The following is a 16,247-nucleotide window of genomic DNA, read 5'->3' as shown; positions in this document are numbered from 1 at the left end:
TACAAGATACTAGAAGCGTGGAGACTATGCAAACACAGCAAACCACTGACAATTCTCTCTGCATCTCGCAGTTACTTCACTGCAGAGGGCCTGGCGCTTTCCTGGGGGGTCAAGTTGGTGGATAAGACGATGTAAGTACAAATCTTAAGACCCCTTATACATCTATGCGATGGGAGCGTAGAAGCTGAACTTGCCCTGAGGGTCGTACTTGTGCTTCAGAGCCCGCAGACGCCGTAGACGCCACTCCTCACTGCCATAAATCTGCTGCGACGTCTCGTCTCCGTAAGCATAGTTGATATAGGCGCGGATGTCCTTGCGCCCTGTGCCCTCAAAGAGGATATTGCGAAGCTGGTTACCCAGATCAGCTGCCTTGCGCTCAAGGGCCGGGCCGGCAGGCATGTAGTTGATGAGCGGGGCGGCAAGCAGGTTCTCGCTACGGAAGGCGAAAGCACTTGACGCGCTATCGATCGCGTGCACGCCTTCAACAGAGTAGCCCTCGAACATGAAGATCGAGTTGTTGAATGCGGAGGATCCGCGGATGGCGGGCGCGTAGATATCCCACGCCTTCTTCTGGGCAGGGACGTTGTATGCTTGGAGGTAGATAGGGAAACGGGGGTTGGCAAACCCTGCCTTCTGGCATGGGGGAGACGAAAGGGCGATGCCGGTCCATTCAGCTAGGTCCTTGTAAGTACCTGCTTGAGGAGTGACGGACAGAGGTCCGATGTCATGGAAGGGCTGGGTGTAAACCGAATCGACAGCCTTCACGCCCTCCTGGATGATATAGAATACAATGACGGGATTGTTAGGGTCGACATCGGCGTTATTCATCCAGTACGACCAGTTCATCACGCCCACAGGCTGGGTACCGTTCTTCACAAGGTAGTCGTTGGCGGCCTGGTAGACGGCCTCGACCTTATCACCGCTGAAAATGAGGGTCTCGATCGCCCAGTCGCTATGTTCGATATCGTAGACCTTGGTTGTGAGAGAGGTCACGATGCCGAAGTTGTGACCAGCACCTTTCATCGCCCACCAAAGGTCGGAGTTTGCGTCGATCTCGGTCAAGGTACCGTCGGCAAGGACAACATTCATGGAAACGAACTGATCCGAGACAAGCCCGTGGTGACCCTGAAGCCATCCGTGTCCACCCCCAAGCGCGGGTCCCAGAAGACTAACACATTCACAGGTTCCAGTGACGGTCTGCTTTCCTGCAGCCCAAAGCTCGTCGGTGACCTTCTTGGACATAGTTCCGCCACCAATTTTGGCCGTCTTTCCATCTTCAGCGACTTCGACGCTGCTGAGCTGGTTCAGGGAGATGCCGACACCGTGGTCCATCTTGCCGAGCGAAACGAGGGCACCGTGCACACCGTTGTACGTGAGAAAAGGAAGGCCCTTCTTATTAGCATATTTTACCTGTACGATGGCCGCAATTAGCATCCTCCTTTCCAAATTGTTCCAATTGCCACCCGATGGATACAGATAACAAAGAAAAAGACTTACAGTCTCAACAACATCATTCTCGGTACCGGGAACGACAACGACGTTCACCTTAGGTTCTGCCAGGACAGACCACCGCGTGGTGGCATTCTTGAAACCGCTCGATCGGGGAAAATACACCTTGGCCGTACTCGAAAGATTATACCCGAGGGCCGTCAGGTCACTATCGCCTCGTGGGCAGTGGCCCTCAAGGTAACTGCAGGCGCCAGGCAAGCTATGACAAGCCGAGGCGAAAGCCCACGCCGCAACTGCAGTGAGCACCTCCAACTTGAGCCGAAACATTGCTCAAACAGGGATGTCCAGAATCGATGAAGGGCAACAAAAAACAAACAAAACTCAATATTGCTCAGGTGGGACCCTTCGCGTGCAATCGTCAGAAGACGTCAGAAGAGAGCGCAAATAGGCGGAGGGGCTTTGCAAGGATCCCTGCCAGTTCGGTTTCCTGGCGCGAAAGTTCTCAGGATCCAATATTGCATGTAAGGTACGTGAAATGCAAATGTGCCGTAGAGTGTGCTGGATTAAGGGGCCTTTTCCTACGCTGACCCGGTATTAATCCGAAAAAAGGTCTCAGTTGCATAATTAGGGGCATGGCGAAAGTCTCTATGATCTCCACCCCTTGCACGGCCTTTTTTTTTTTTTTTTTTTTTTTTTTTTTTTTTTGCACGGCGCTTTGAGCACATACATTCCACTGTGGCTGACGGAAATATCTCTCCACCGATGCTCGTAATTAGTTTCTTGAACTCTACTCTGCAACAGATAATTCTAAATGGAAATGTGGCCGACAGATTCCTCGTGTGTACGCTAATGCAGGACCAATACGAGTGGCGAGGCTGAGGTTATGTTACATCCGGTATCAGTCCGCACCGACTCCCTTAATAAGCGCCACCCGCCGATCTGATCTGGATCATTAGCTTCTCCGCTCAGGCAGTCCATGGGTGGAACGTGCTTGGCTGCATCGTGGTGGGGAATGAGATCGAGGACCACGAGTTTGGCCCGGTTAGCCCCGAAACCTGTGGGGCAAACGCATCGAGCAGCCGATATCTCGTATGGCCATCTCGTAAGGGCTCCACCATCTCGCTATTGGATTCGCGATGTCTTGGGTCTTAGGTGTTAGTCCACTGATATAATATTGAAATGGCGGTATAAGTTGAGCGAAATATGTTTTCATTAGTGATATTGGCAACATACAGGTAAGTTCTATCTCCCTTCCGAGATATCCGGTATATCCGGTACCCCAGGGTGCATTCTTGGCAATGTTGCCGGCTATCACTAGTTAGACCCAGGGACATGGTAACAACTATGCATGCTTAGCAAACAGAGATGTGGAAGATGCCGAATAGGCATTTGTCCTTAGGGCCAGCCTCCGGTTACAAATAGAATTAGCCCTGGAGTGGAGCCTCGCCAATGACCTCAGCCCGCCCGCCCGCCTATTCCGAACGAAACTCTGTTAAATGGCTGGTCACTATGTCAATCTGGTTGGCCCAAACCAGCTGAACCGTGAAATTGGCGGCGATCCTTTGCGAACGGGACCTTGGTAGATACCCATAACCTTGGTGTTGGCCGGAACCACTTAAAGCTTTGGGAAAGGAATCCGGCCCAAAATTTCTTTCGTGGGTTTGTAGGATGGTACAATTGGTCCTGCGGCGACTGCCATTCGGTCAGTTTCGTGTATTGTACTACGTAGGCGTTCTCGCCCTACTGCATTACCTGGCTTCGGTTTCCACGATCAAACGGCTGTCCCGCGAAATCGCGACTCGGTGATTGAGGACAAAAGAAGGTGTGAATCTCGCTACGAATGAGATCAGAACAGGGCGCTCTTCTGGACTTCCGAGTGTCGTTACCTCACCTCTCCGCTACACTGATCCGATCCCGCCCACCCACAGATAATAACCAGCATGGTCTTCGGCCTGGAGGCACGGGATGCTGCGAGCGAGGCTGCTTACAGGACAACGGTTGAACTGTGGACGCTATATGCAATTGGCGTCGCTGTGACGATTCTAAGAACATATGCTCGAGTGAGAGCCGTGGGCGTGCGGAATTTGCGACTTGACGACTATCTGATATGGGTCGGAGTTGTGTGTGCCGCCAGTTGATTCTGTAATGCCTTGTTCCCTCGCTGATGTTTAATTTCTGAAGATATTCTATACCGCGCAGACGGCACTCGCATATAGTGTGGGAAATGTGGCCCATGGACTCGCGAATAACAGCATGACTGCAGCGCAACGGGCTGCCCTGTCCTCCGACAACCCAGAATATCACGCCAGGTATGCTTCGTCCCCATCGAAGAGACGAAAAGGTGGTACGACACAATGACTAACAACTCGACTAGAGTAATTGGCTCCAAGATCCAAATCGCAGGATGGACCACGTATACGGCGTTGATCAATTCCCTCAAACTATCTATGTTGGCATTCTATGTTCGCCTTATGGTATTCTTTCCCAACGGTTTTTAAAACAAATTATACATCGCGATGAATAACTGACATAGAAGACAGGATGGACTAGGTCGTCGATATCAAATTCCCATCTATGTTGGGTTCTCGTTCGTGATCGCAAGCTTCCTCGCGAGTATCATTACGATTTTTGCGACATGCAGGCCATTCCACAAAAATTGGCAGATCAACCCAGACCCTGGCAGTCAGTCTTTCACCTCATCTTGGTATCTCTATACCTGCTAACGATATTTTCTTCAGATATGTGCCAGCCAGCCATCGCCAAACCGGTTATTGCCGTCACCTTCGCTGCAAACCTCCTCACCGACCCGTACCTTATTTTCATTCCAATTCCCATGCTTTGGAAATCCAGTCTGAAGCTTCTCAAAAAGATTGCGACGACCATCGTCCTCAGTGCCGGCGTCTTTATTCTTGTGTGCGCAACGCTCAAGAGTGTTTTCTTGCTAGTGGTGAGTCTTGATGCTCTCAAATCGCCCTTTCACATAGAGAGTGTTTACTGACGTTGTCACTTTCCCCAGGATCCCGAGAATGGCGCACAGCTTGCCGACGAATGGGGCACCCGAGAGACCTTCGTTGCAGTCATCACCACCAATCTTCCGATGATCTTCCACCTGTTCAGAATCTGGCTCACCAAGGCATTCGGCAGCAAATTCCAATCATCTCAGAAGCTAAATTATAAATCCCCCTCGGGTGGTTTCCGGAGCATCGGCGGCGGCGATTATTCCAGCCGCAAGGGTTGCGGGCCCCCCAGTATGGAGCCTACCACCGTCGATATGACGTTTACTGAGAGTGAGGAGCGGATGATGGGAGACGTCAAGATGCAGGGCTTGAAGACCTATCCGGACCCTGCATCTGATACTCCCTCCTCGAGTGCCATTGTGGTCTCCAACCAGATAGATATCACGCACGAGTCTCGCAGCAGTCATCCCAGCGACCAGGCTATACAAAGCACTCATGAGACATGGTAGCACCAGGGCTTTAAACTAAATCTTTAGAAGTAATATATGTTTCACGTTCCATTGTCAACCATTCGATTATGTATTGGATCTTTTATTGTATATATATTGCCCGAGATCCCTTGAGAATAGAGCTATCACTTGTTGATTGTCTAGACGTTGTCTAGAGTGACTCTTTGTGTGATGATCCTACCCTACTTGTACGGTGATCCTAAGCATTGGATGGAATAACTGGCCTAGTTGCGGCCGAGGTGATTGGAACACGAAATCGTCGCGAAGAATGGCCAATAGGGTACTTCCTAGGGGCGCGCGTGGTCAGGCAGTTTATTACTCTTCATGATGGCGTTTTTTCACCTTCTCACGGGATTTTCAAATGCGCCCAGGCTGAAATAGGCATGAAGCTCACTACACTTCGCCAGCTTGGCCATTTGTGATGTAGTGAGTCTGTCCTTGCTGCGTATCATATGGACAAACATCTTACACTGCTAGGGATCGAGGTTTCATGCCATTTTGCGACGGGTTTGGGCGCTGTTGGCGCGTTGACCTGGCTCGCTTGAGTTTCATGAAGGTGGGCGTGGTCTATTTTCGGAGCTGTGACAAAACATGAACATACAGCTTACTCATGATTTCACGCGTATAGTATTATACCATTCAACCTCAGAACAGATCTTTAAATACGTGAATAGTCATATCGGGATTAGCCTTTCATATGGCTAGGGTCTGAACAGGCATCTTAGTGTTTCCAAGATGGAAGGCAATAAATGTCGGCACTATAAGGGAATATGGCAGGTAGTTCTAGAGAAAGAATATAGTGGAATGCAGAGGTATCATGGTATTCCTCGAGCCGGCGAAGGCCCCTCACACGTCGGGACTAAACAGCCCGCGCGGATCAACTAACAAACAAAAAAAGCGAAACGAAATATGAAGAGGAAAAAACTCCAGGGATAATGCCACGAAAGATAATTTTACAGTTCGTCATGGTCCAGAGGCTCATCGTCGTCCTCCGGGGGAGCACCAGAGCCATACAGCTTGCTGGTGATCGGGTAGGCGACGCTGGAGAGCTGCTCCTTCTGCTCCTCGAAGTCCTCGGTGGTGGCGGTCATGGCGTTGTCCTCGAGCCAGTCGGTGACCTCCTTGACGGCATCGAGGATAGCCTGCTTGTCATCCTCATCGATCTGGCCGCCGAGGCCGCTCTCATCGTTGGCCTGGTTCTTCAGGCTGAAGGCGTAGTTCTCCAGTCCGTTGCGGGCCTCGATCTTCTCCTTCATGGCCTTGTCTTCCTCGGCGAACTCCTCGGCCTCCTGAACCATGCGCTCAATCTCCTCCGCGCTGAGACGGCCCTTGTCGTTGGTGATCGTCACGGATTCCTCCTTACCAGTGCCCTTGTCGCTGGCGCTGACCTTGAGGATACCGTTGGCGTCGAGGTCGAACGACACCTCGATCTGGGGAACACCACGCGGGGCCGCGGGGATATCGTTCAGCTCGAACTTGCCGAGCAGGTTGTTGTCCTTGGTCATCGACCGCTCGCCCTCGAACACCTGGATCAACACGGTGGGCTGGTTGTCGGCCGCAGTCGAGAAGATCTGCGACTTGCGGGTAGGGATAACAGTGTTGCGGGGGATGAGCTTGGTCATCACACCACCAGTGGTCTCGATACCCAGAGTCAGGGGGTTGACATCCATGAGGACGACCTGCGTCGTGCTCGCATCGCCTGCGAGGACACCACCCTGAACGGCGGCACCGAAAGCGACAGCCTCATCGGGGTTGATACCCTTGCTAGCCTTCTTGCCACCGAAGAACTCCTCCAAAAGAGACTGGACCTTGGGGATACGAGTAGAACCACCAACAAGAACGATGTCGTCAACCTCACTCTTCTTGACCTTGGCGTCCTTGAGAACCTGCTCGACAGGCTTCATGGTCTTCTTGAACAGATCCATGTTCAGCTCCTCGAACTTGGCGCGAGTCAGGGTCTCGGAGAAATCGTTGCCGTTGTGGAAGGCCTCGATCTCAATGCGAGTGGACATCTGCGAGGACAGCGTGCGCTTGGCCTTCTCGACCTCACGCTTCAGCTTACCCATGGACTTGGCGTCCTTGGAGACATCGACGTTGTTCTTCTTGTTGTACTGCTTGACGAAGTAGTCCATCACACGGTGGTCGAAATCCTCGCCACCAAGGTGAGTGTCACCAGCCGTAGCCAGAACCTCGAAGACGCCGTCCTCAATAGACAAGAGAGAAACATCGAAAGTACCACCACCCAGATCGTAGACGATAACCTGGCGCTCACGCTCGCCCTCGCCCATCTTATCCAGACCATAGGCGATAGCGGCGGCGGTAGGTTCGTTGACCACACGGAGAACGTTGAGGCCGGCAATGGTACCGGCATCCTTGGTAGCCTGTCGCTGGGCGTCGTTGAAGTAGGCGGGGACAGTGACAACGGCGTGGGTGACCGTCTTGCCCAGGTAGCCCTCGGCGATTTCCTTCATCTTGCCCAGGACCATGGCGGAGACTTCCTCGGGAGTCAGGGTCTTGGGAGAGTTGTTGACATCGACCTTGACATTAGGCTTGCCATCCTTGTTGATAACCTTGAAGGGGAACGACTTGGCGTCCTTCTGGACATCCTTGTCATCGAACTTGCGACCAATCAGACGCCTAAAAAAGTTTGTTAGAAAAGCTGAGACCCAAACAGTTCTGCCCAGGCCACACTTACTTGATGTCAAAGATTGTCCGGTGCGGGTTCGCAGCGTATTGGTTCTTGGCGGCGTCACCGACGAGGCGTTCCTCATCCGTGAAAGCGACGTATGACGGGGTAATGCGGTTTCCTTGGTCGTTGACCAAAATCTCGACCTTGCCATTCTGCATCACACCGACGCAACTGCATACGAGTTAGCGAGGATACTCAGACTAGCCTGAAAGAAAGAGACACATACGAATAGGTAGTTCCCAAGTCAATACCGATGACAGATCCATAATCCTCCTGCTCGGAGACCTCGGCGTTGGCCGGGGTGCCGAACAAGGCCAGCGGCGCAATGAGCACCAGAAGAAGGTAAAAGACGGTGGTCCAGGTGAAGGACGAGGACGCGCCGTCGCGGGGTGATAGGCGCGGCATTATGAATGAAGTTTAGTCCGATACTCCCAAGAGAGAAGAAACACCGACGAAGCTGTCTCAAGCTCCAAGTCTCGCGCGCTGCCCAACCGTGAAGAGGCGCAAACAAAGAGAGGAAGAAACTCTGACCTTGGCTCTATAGGAAGAGGAAGGACGAGGGACGGCACCCGGAGTGGGATGGGGGGAATTGGGTGAAGAGGGAAGAGATGAGTTGCGGAGGAGAAGAAGTTCGGGGAGGCAAACCAATACTCTTGTACTGGCGAAAAGCACACGATGTCCTCTTCAGCGGGAAAGGTCACTCCTCGGGCCCTGATTGGTGGAAAGGGGTTCGGTCGGGGTGACTCAGCGGGGCTTAGTCAGGGCGTGCCGAAAGGGGACTAGGGCAGCGTGAAACCCAGGGACCTGCTGCAAGGGCCACCAATCACAGCCGGGGGGCCAGCCGATCGAATTTGCTAGAAACAACAGGGGCGATCGAGCTGCCACGTAGTATCTGGAGTATACTCGGAGTATACTTGGAGGGTAGTTACACTATGACTAGACCAACTATAACACTACTATCGATTGACGTGTCCTGTTCTATTCCCGGTTGCGGCTGAGCAGGGATCAACAGAGTCCGACTCTTATGTAGGCATTATTCTAACAACCCAGCCGCCACCGTCGAACCACCGGCTCGGAGCACAATCCGCGTCGGCGCTTCCAACGGCACCGCCTGGTCCATCTCGACCACCACCCGAGCCACGGTGCCAGGGCCAACGATCTTCGGCCGCTTCTTCAGAGCAGCACCGGAGGATTTATCGAGAGCGGCCACCAGCTTGCTGATACGGCCGGGAACATGAAGCCGGCCGCGGTGCACATCCACCATCATAGGCATGAGGTGTTCGAAGGCGAGCACCTTGGCGGTGAAGCTAGTGATGGTGGCGATGGGCGCGGACGCCCGGCACACAACGTCACCGGAGCGTAAATGGATCGGGTCGATATTCGCCAAGTTCAGGACGACATTCTGGCCCGCGACGGCCCAGTCGCTCGGCTCGCTGTCTACCTCGACGCTGCGGATCGTGGCCGTTTCGCCGCTGGGCATCGTGAGGATTTGGTCGCCCGTCTGTAAACTACCCGCATCTAGGCGCCCGGAGATGGAGAGAGGGTTCTGCACGCCGCCTCGGAAGACGTCACCAATAGTCATGCGTAGTGGCTTGTCGAGTGCGTGCGTGTAGGGCTCAGAGATCTCCAGCTCCTCGATCAATGTCGGGCCTGTATACCACGAGGCGTGCGGGTCCTCGCTTCGCCGGCTGATGTTATCGCCCTGGACACCAGAGCAGGGCACGAACGAGATGTTCTTAGCTTGGAACCCGGCAGTCGTCAAGAACGACGAGATCTGCTGCTCGATCTCCTCGAAGCGGCCCTTGTCCCACTGGACGGTGTCCATCTTGTTCACTGCAACAACGATCTTTTGAACACCCATGCTGCGCACAAGCAAGGCATGCTCCTTAGTCTGACCTTTCAAGCCCGACTCGAAATTGCCTACGCTCGAGTCGATCACCAGCACCGCAAAGTCTGCTTGACTGGCGCCTGCGATCATGTTCGGCACAAAGTCGCGATGGCCTGGGGCATCAACAATCGTAAAGGCCGTGCTGTCCGTCTCGAACTTGTTGGTGGCAATGTCGATCGTGACACCTCGTGCTCGCTCTTCTGAGCCTTGATCCAACACCCAGGCGAGGGCAAAAGAGCCCTTTCCGATTTTCTCGGCCTCACGCCGATACTTGTCCAACGTTCGTTGATCGATCGCCTCTTGATCCGCCAATAACCGTCCCATTAGAGTACTCTTTCCAGCGTCGACATGACCTGTAACCCATGAGCAATGATCGAAATCTTCTGCAGCGCTCAAGTCTTACCAATCACTACAAAATTGGCGGACTTCTTCCGAGTAGACTTCTTATACTCCTCCAAGACATCCAGATTCTTGCTCTTTATCGTCACTTTCTCCTCGACAGTCAAATTGCTCAAGCCACCTGCTAGATCGCCCTGGGACTTTGTGTTGCCGCCGGTTTTGGATGCCGACGGTTTTGATTTGAATCCTGCGTGATATTAGGCGGTTGTTCCAACCTTGCTGCGAAATGCCAAACCTTTCGCGGTGTTCTGTGCATTCAGAACGACGTCGTCCGGGCTCGGGCCTGCAAAGTCAAAGGGTTCAGCATGGTTTTGTCCGTAGATCCTCAGTAAATCCACGCCGTTCGAGTGCAAGTGGCTAGGCTCAGGCGTTGGAGACGCGGTCGTGCCGACAATAGTGCTGGCAAACGTGGATGGCGAGGCACGAATATCAATCTTTGGCTTCTTGTCTTCTAGTTCCTCTTCGGACGGCACTTCAGTCCCCTGTATCGGTGGTGGCATGGATGGTGCAGCAGGCTGGCTCTTGTCTGGGGATGCCTTCCGCGCCGGAGACGGTGTTGATAAGCCCGGTTTGGACAAGCGTCGAAGAGCGCCATTTCCTTCCGCGGGCTTCGGTGATTTTGCATTGTTGGCAGCCAGCCTGTCGCGGATGGACAAAGGCGTGCTCCGCAGCTCAGGCGACGGTACCTCCGTCTTCTCAAGCTGAGTGGTTGATAGAGGCTCGGCCACTGGAGTCGCACCGTTCTTCTCGCCTTCTTTCTTCTTGCGAGCTGCAGCTAGCGCAGCAAGTTTGGAAACCTTGCCACCACTTTCAGGCGCTCCACCCAGCAGCCCGAGGCGCGGGCATAGCGGTTCAACCAGAATATCGGCTTTCCGGTGCGCAGGAACATTGAGCCAGGGACAGTCGCGAAAGAAATCGGCCGCAGAGAAATGAGCCGTCGAGGGCGGACAAGGAGCAGGGTATGCCGGCACTGGGGAAGACCTGTTAGAAACATTGCGCAAACTTCGGGAGCGGCGTCAGTCTCGAGTCTTGAGCGAGGGAGGAAATGAGCCGTGTAGCACTGGAGGAAAATCACCAACACACCTTGTTTTCCAATGGTAAATCCGTCATCGCTTGCATACACATAGGGTCGTCTTCCTCCAACCACAGCTGAACCCAGCCACGACACGTCGAATAATCCACACCCGAGGGAATCAAAGCGCTTACCGGCTGCCGCAGTAGCCTGCTGCTTCTTGATCTCCTTCGCCTTCTTGCCTAATACCACAGACATTAGCCCGTAGTTACTCAACGAATCGCAGAAACAAAACCAAACATCCCCACCCCCCTCAACCCATAACGTCCTAGTCCGTAAAGAGAAAGAAAACGAGCATACCTCGCAAGTAATTCACAGTCTTCGTCACATCATTATAATAATGCCATAGCGATTCCTGGACCTCCTCCTTCGTCGCAGTCACTGGCGGGTTCCCTGCGCGGAGCTGCTGGAGTACATCAGTCGTACACTGTTGCACAAACTCCTGCTCTGCGGGATCCGCCGAGTCGTAGCCGTCGTCTTCGTCGTACAAATCGTCCTCATCGTAGCTGACATCTTTGATGCGGTGTCTGGACATTTGCGCGGTGGGGATGATCGAGGGGAGGGGAAGATGGAGGGGTATTCAGTTGTGAGGGAGGGAGGGAGTGTAGGTTAATGGGGGAGAGAGGGAGGGAGGAGGGGGCGGAGAGAGTAAGGTGAGGAATAACTCGGGAGAGGTGAAGGGAGAGAGAGAGTGTGTGAGTGTGTGGTTGAGACGATGTTGGCGAGAATCAAGGGAGACGGTTGTCGTGGGGTGGAAGGAAAGCTAAGCTGAACCACGTCATGCTCCACTTGAACCATCTCTCTCGTATTACGACCGAACAATAATACTGAATGAGTCTAGCACTGTGTACATTCCAGGCCGAAATAACAAGCCTACCCACGTCTATCCGCCGAAGACCATGCCAGAGTCCATCATGACCAGTCATCATCAAGACCGAGAAAGAAAGCAGCGCGCACATAGCAATCAACAACGGAAAAAAGAAAGAAAAGAAAAACACAAAACGTGCGCTTCGCAAGCCAAACATAAAACACAAATCGTCTATCGCAATGGACTTTCGCCAAAGAAGTCACCTGCTCCGGGTCCGCTGAAGCTCCCATTACTCGGGGTGAGGGCGATGGAGCGCCGGAATGCCTGGCGGGGGGTGGTAGGGGCGCTGGTCGGGGCAGCATTCGCAGCGGCGGCGGTGGCTGCAGCGGTTGCAGCGGCTGCAGAAGCTGCTGCTGCCGATGCCGCCGCAGCAGCGCCAACTTCGGGGGTGCTGGGTGTATTTCGGCCGCTATCATTCTGCATGGTCACCGCGGTGCCCGGGCGGGAGAGCACAGCGGCGGTGCCGTTTCTAGGAGGCGGGCGGAAGCCGAGCTTGGAACCTTCGCGGAAGATCTCCTCGAGCATCTGGGCGACGATGCCCGCATCCTCGTACTCCTGGAACTTCTTCCACAGACGCAGGGCCATGCGGGCATCTTCGATGGAGTCATGGCCGTGCACTGTGTCAGATGTTGGCTCTTCTTGAATGTATTCCTTGAACACGGCCCAGGCTAGGTATCGCAGACTCAAACGGCGGTTCTTGCTCGGGTGGAAGAAAAGGTACTGCGTGTCCACAGTTTGGGACTTGGGTACTTGGATATTGATCTTGCGGAAGTCGGACGCTAGGCCGTGGCCGACGAAGACACACCCCAGATTTAGGAGCAGCCATAGCTTCTTATATGCTGCCTTGAGTGGAACCAAGTTGTGCTCGCTGGTCCGCGGGTCCAGATCGCCAGGCTTAATGCCAGAGTACTGTGTGACATAGTCGACAATCGGCTCTCTGATCGTAATGTAGTCGTCGATAAAGGGGACTCCCTCGTCGATGCCTGATCCTCGCAACACTGAAACCCGAGCCAGACCGCTTTTGTTGGGCCGCACAATTTCCTGGGATCCATCTGCCTTGACGTTGATCTCTGCCTTTTCGAGATCAACAAATTCAGTGTCCAAGGCGACGGGTGTACCAGGTGTAGGCTTCTCCTCTTCGGTCAGCGTATTGCACGTATCAACAGGACGGCCACCATTCAATGACCACTCGCGGAACAGCAAGGTAGTGTCGAGCGAGTTTTTCCACGAGTCATCAACCGCATGGCGTGCATCTCTGGCCTGGTAGGACAGAACACAGGGCTGTTTCCAAGGCTGGGTGAAACCAAGGGCTTCCTCCCGATCAACCTCCGTGACCAAAAAGTCATTGAACAAGTGCCACCTGCTCCGTTCTTGGGCTTCACGAGCAGAGATGGAGACATTAATAAAAGACACCAGGTGAGACTTCTGGTGCTCCGGGATATCAACCTCGGCGACCAGGCCAACCAGGTCGTATACCAGAAGCCCGGGCGTGTTGTTCTGTATCCGGAGACGAAGATCTTCGCCCTCAAAGCACATGACTTGCGCACCATCGATCAAAATGCCCACTGCCTCAGGCAACCATCCCGGGATTGCCCACAGACGACGACAGATGGGATTCGTCAAGGCAGCGTTGAGCATGAGAACTAATGGCATGCGATGTACCGTCTTCCTGATCATCACCTGCTGGTACCTTCGGCAATAGTTGCACCAGCCGCGGTTCTGAGTTTCACGCTCGATACTCGCGCGCAGGATGTTGGAGAAGCGGAATGCAGAGTTGCGGCGTGCGTGCTTGATGTCTATGTTGGGGTAGATGAGCTCGTTTGCCAGCGAGTTCCCAGGCCGCACGATCTCATTCTGGCAGAACATGCACCGGATGGACTCGGAGGCTATTGTCGCGAGGCGTTGGTCCAGCTCTTCTGAATTGGGTTGGGTCATCCGGAAGTCATGAGCGATCTGGGTCAAGAAGAAGCGGTTGACGGATTGGATTGCTTGTGACATGGATTTGTTGGTGAGGTTTTCCTCGAGCAAGCCCAGGGTGGACGCCTCTCGGAAGCTGCTAAATGTTTTCAGCAAGTTCGTTGCCTGGCAGTTCTGCCCATTGGCCTTTTCCAACATGTCGAATAGATATCCCAATTCACATAGGAGACAATGCTCGAAGATACAGGAACCAGCCGCGTGTTGTAGAGAGAGATTTCGGACGAGGGGGATGAATTTCAAAAGTTGGAGGAGGGAGTTGGTGAAGGAGTTGGCAATGTGAGTTTCAAGGCCAGAGAATGTGGTTTGGTTATAGAAGCTGTGTAAGACGTTAACATCGGATTCGGACTCTCCGGGGCCAAAGGGGCTTTCTTTCATACCGAAAATCAAAATCATCCACCCCGAACCGACTATACTTGATCTCCACATTGCTGTATTTGAGGAGGGGATCATCCTCGCTTTCGCCGTTGATTTTCGCCCCGGCCAGGGCTTGAGCTGCATCGGTGACAGAGCCCTCTGACGTCCCTTTGCTTTGATCCCGAGCCTTTTCACTTAGGAACTTCGGCGCGATAAGTGCCGGTTCCGCCGTGGCCAGCGCGCGGGTGTTCTCAACTTGATACCGACGAGTCTTTCTGAGATTTGGCGCGTGGTGGCCCACCTCCGCCTGTCGCAGATAAGGGATCATCGCCTGGTCGAGAGGAGCAGGTGGGCTGCCCACTTCGAAAACGAGGTGACTCGGCCAAGCAGAGTGCAGGCGGTCATGGTAGTAAGGCATGCCAATCATGTTCAACGGAGTATCAGGGGTCCAATCAATTGGTGGAGGTCGTGTAGGCACATCGGCAAACTCTGCCTCTTTACTCATCTCATTAAAATGGATCTTAGTCGGTGATCCCCACAGGTGTATCGAGCATTCTGCGTCGTTGATCGCCAGGGCTTCGCCTGACGGCGAAAGCTCGATGCCGAGCATGAGAGAAACATTGGCCTGGCGGAGATTGACGGAATTAGGATTCATTAGGTCCACCACCTGTAGCTGGCCGGTTTGCGAGGCCACGAAACTGGTGGTGCTGAGCTTGGGGTGCATTCGCACGTAGGCCGCTCCAGCGTGGAAAGGGATCGGTGGTAGCGGTGCCAACGTCTTCAGGTCATACACATTCGCCAAAGGATCAACAATCGGGGAACCGAGATGGCGGACGGAAAAGCCGCAGGTGACCAACAAGTCATTCCGAGCATCCATATCATTTACCGCAGTACCATGCGCCTTCCAAGTCTTGACGATACTAAAATCCGACAGACTCAAAGCATTGACCGATCCCGTATCCGTCGCAGCGCAGAGATACCGGCTCTTCTTCATAATCGTGTAGTTGCAGTCGGTGGGCAGCTTGTCGACGATGATGCCCTTGTCAATATCCACGGTAAACATCACGCGCTGGCAGCCCGCAACGAGAATCCGATTCGTCTGCGCCGTGAAACTCATGCAGCGAAGATCGAGCATTTCGTCGTTCGTGAGATGCCATTGTGTCAGGCCGCGTCGAGTGATCATATGCACGCTCTTGGACGAAAGGGATATCACGCCTCTCTCATGGAACAAAATCTGACGCACCGCGCCATCAGAGACGGGGTGTGCTCGAACCGAAGTGTATCGATGCAGATCTGGGCCGTTGAAAGAGGTGATTCGGCCCTAGAGAGACAAAAACAAAGCGCGCGTTAGTGAGATGCCATCTCCGCTAGGATAGAAAATGCAGTCGGTGCATACATATTCATTCCCCGTCCACAGTAGTTCCATAACATCATCGAATGCCACCGTGGTCGCTATCGTTGGCATGGCATGCGAACTGGGCGGTGGCACCGCGATGCGCGCCAGCTCATCCCAGTCGGCCTCCATGACGGCAGCGGCGACCTATCCGGGCGAACAGCCTGTTCGCCCAAATTTCCAATCGGTTCAATTTTGTGTCCAATTGTTAAAAACCTACTGCCTTCCCCCTGGCGGAATGATGGCGAAGGCTGGCATCGTCCGGGAATGAGAAACGCGATTGCGGGGAAGCTCGAGGAAGGGATTAAGTTGGGCAGGGCGCAAGCGCGGCTCGGCACGGTATTTCTCAGGTATGGACGCCTGAGAGGAGGGCGTGATGCCCGGGTACAGTATCACGGCGATGGGCAAGTCAAGGGTTCCGGAGTGGCTGTCGTCGACTCTGGGATGCGGCGGAGCAGAGGTGTGTCCCATCACGTGATATGCGATATACTCAGTTGGGTGCAACAACTAATCTGCTTAGCTCGAAATGGATATAGACGGCATATACAACTTGGACGACCTATCATTGTTGGCTAATTACGTGGCATTGTACAGCAAAAAGCGAGGCCAAAACATCAACACAGGAACAAAAGAAACTAGTCGGGATTAACTACCAACCCGTTGAGCGTCAATCGCTCAACAAAAGACCAGAC

At 53.7% G+C, this 16,247-nt stretch overlaps 6 protein-coding genes across 6 annotated transcripts; 1 reads left to right on the top strand and 5 right to left on the bottom strand.

Moving 5' to 3' along the window:
- Positions 1-162: 162 nt before the first annotated feature.
- Positions 163-1,776, bottom strand: N7474_001170 (putative FAD-dependent oxygenase; the record flags this gene model as incomplete). Its single annotated transcript, XM_057192585.1, has 2 exons — positions 163-1,410; positions 1,498-1,776. 2 exons carry the CDS (start codon positions 1,774-1,776, stop codon positions 163-165), a joined length of 1,527 nt encoding a protein of 508 aa, XP_057057538.1.
- A 1,613-nt stretch (positions 1,777-3,389) lies between these two features.
- On the top strand, positions 3,390-4,915 carry N7474_001169 (uncharacterized protein; the record flags this gene model as incomplete). Its single annotated transcript, XM_057192584.1, has 6 exons — positions 3,390-3,569; positions 3,631-3,758; positions 3,824-3,923; positions 3,990-4,131; positions 4,188-4,396; positions 4,466-4,915. The coding sequence occupies 6 exons, from the start codon at positions 3,390-3,392 to the stop codon at positions 4,913-4,915; spliced, it is 1,209 nt and encodes a 402-aa protein (XP_057057537.1).
- Positions 4,916-5,868: 953 nt separating this feature from the next.
- Positions 5,869-8,009, bottom strand: bipA (Hsp70 family ATPase KAR2; the record flags this gene model as incomplete). Its single annotated transcript, XM_057192583.1, has 3 exons — positions 5,869-7,552; positions 7,611-7,775; positions 7,831-8,009. The coding sequence occupies 3 exons, from the start codon at positions 8,007-8,009 to the stop codon at positions 5,869-5,871; spliced, it is 2,028 nt and encodes a 675-aa protein (XP_057057536.1).
- Positions 8,010-8,637: 628 nt separating this feature from the next.
- N7474_001167 (putative translation elongation factor EF-1 subunit) lies at positions 8,638-11,498 on the bottom strand (the record flags this gene model as incomplete). The annotated part of the gene is made up of 5 exons (XM_057192582.1): positions 8,638-9,845; positions 9,896-10,078; positions 10,127-10,861; positions 10,975-11,145; positions 11,264-11,498. 5 exons carry the CDS (start codon positions 11,496-11,498, stop codon positions 8,638-8,640), a joined length of 2,532 nt encoding a protein of 843 aa, XP_057057535.1.
- A 504-nt stretch (positions 11,499-12,002) lies between these two features.
- On the bottom strand, positions 12,003-15,687 carry pan2n2 (poly(A)-specific ribonuclease; the record flags this gene model as incomplete). Its single annotated transcript, XM_057192581.1, has 3 exons — positions 12,003-14,124; positions 14,186-15,483; positions 15,559-15,687. The coding sequence occupies 3 exons, from the start codon at positions 15,685-15,687 to the stop codon at positions 12,003-12,005; spliced, it is 3,549 nt and encodes a 1,182-aa protein (XP_057057534.1).
- Positions 15,688-15,771: 84 nt separating this feature from the next.
- N7474_001165 (uncharacterized protein) lies at positions 15,772-16,026 on the bottom strand (the record flags this gene model as incomplete). The annotated part of the gene is made up of 1 exon (XM_057192580.1): positions 15,772-16,026. One exon carries the CDS (start codon positions 16,024-16,026, stop codon positions 15,772-15,774), a length of 255 nt encoding a protein of 84 aa, XP_057057533.1.
- Positions 16,027-16,247: the final 221 nt, after the last annotated feature.

Source organism: Penicillium riverlandense (genome assembly GCF_028828495.1).
Source record: "Penicillium riverlandense strain IBT 135883 chromosome Unknown utg000001l_segment0_segment0, whole genome shotgun sequence".
In the NCBI taxonomy this organism is placed as follows: Eukaryota; Fungi; Ascomycota; class Eurotiomycetes; order Eurotiales; family Aspergillaceae; genus Penicillium; species Penicillium riverlandense.
The sequence above is the reverse complement of the archived record's forward strand: the minus strand, read 5'-3'. Positions and strand labels throughout refer to the sequence as shown.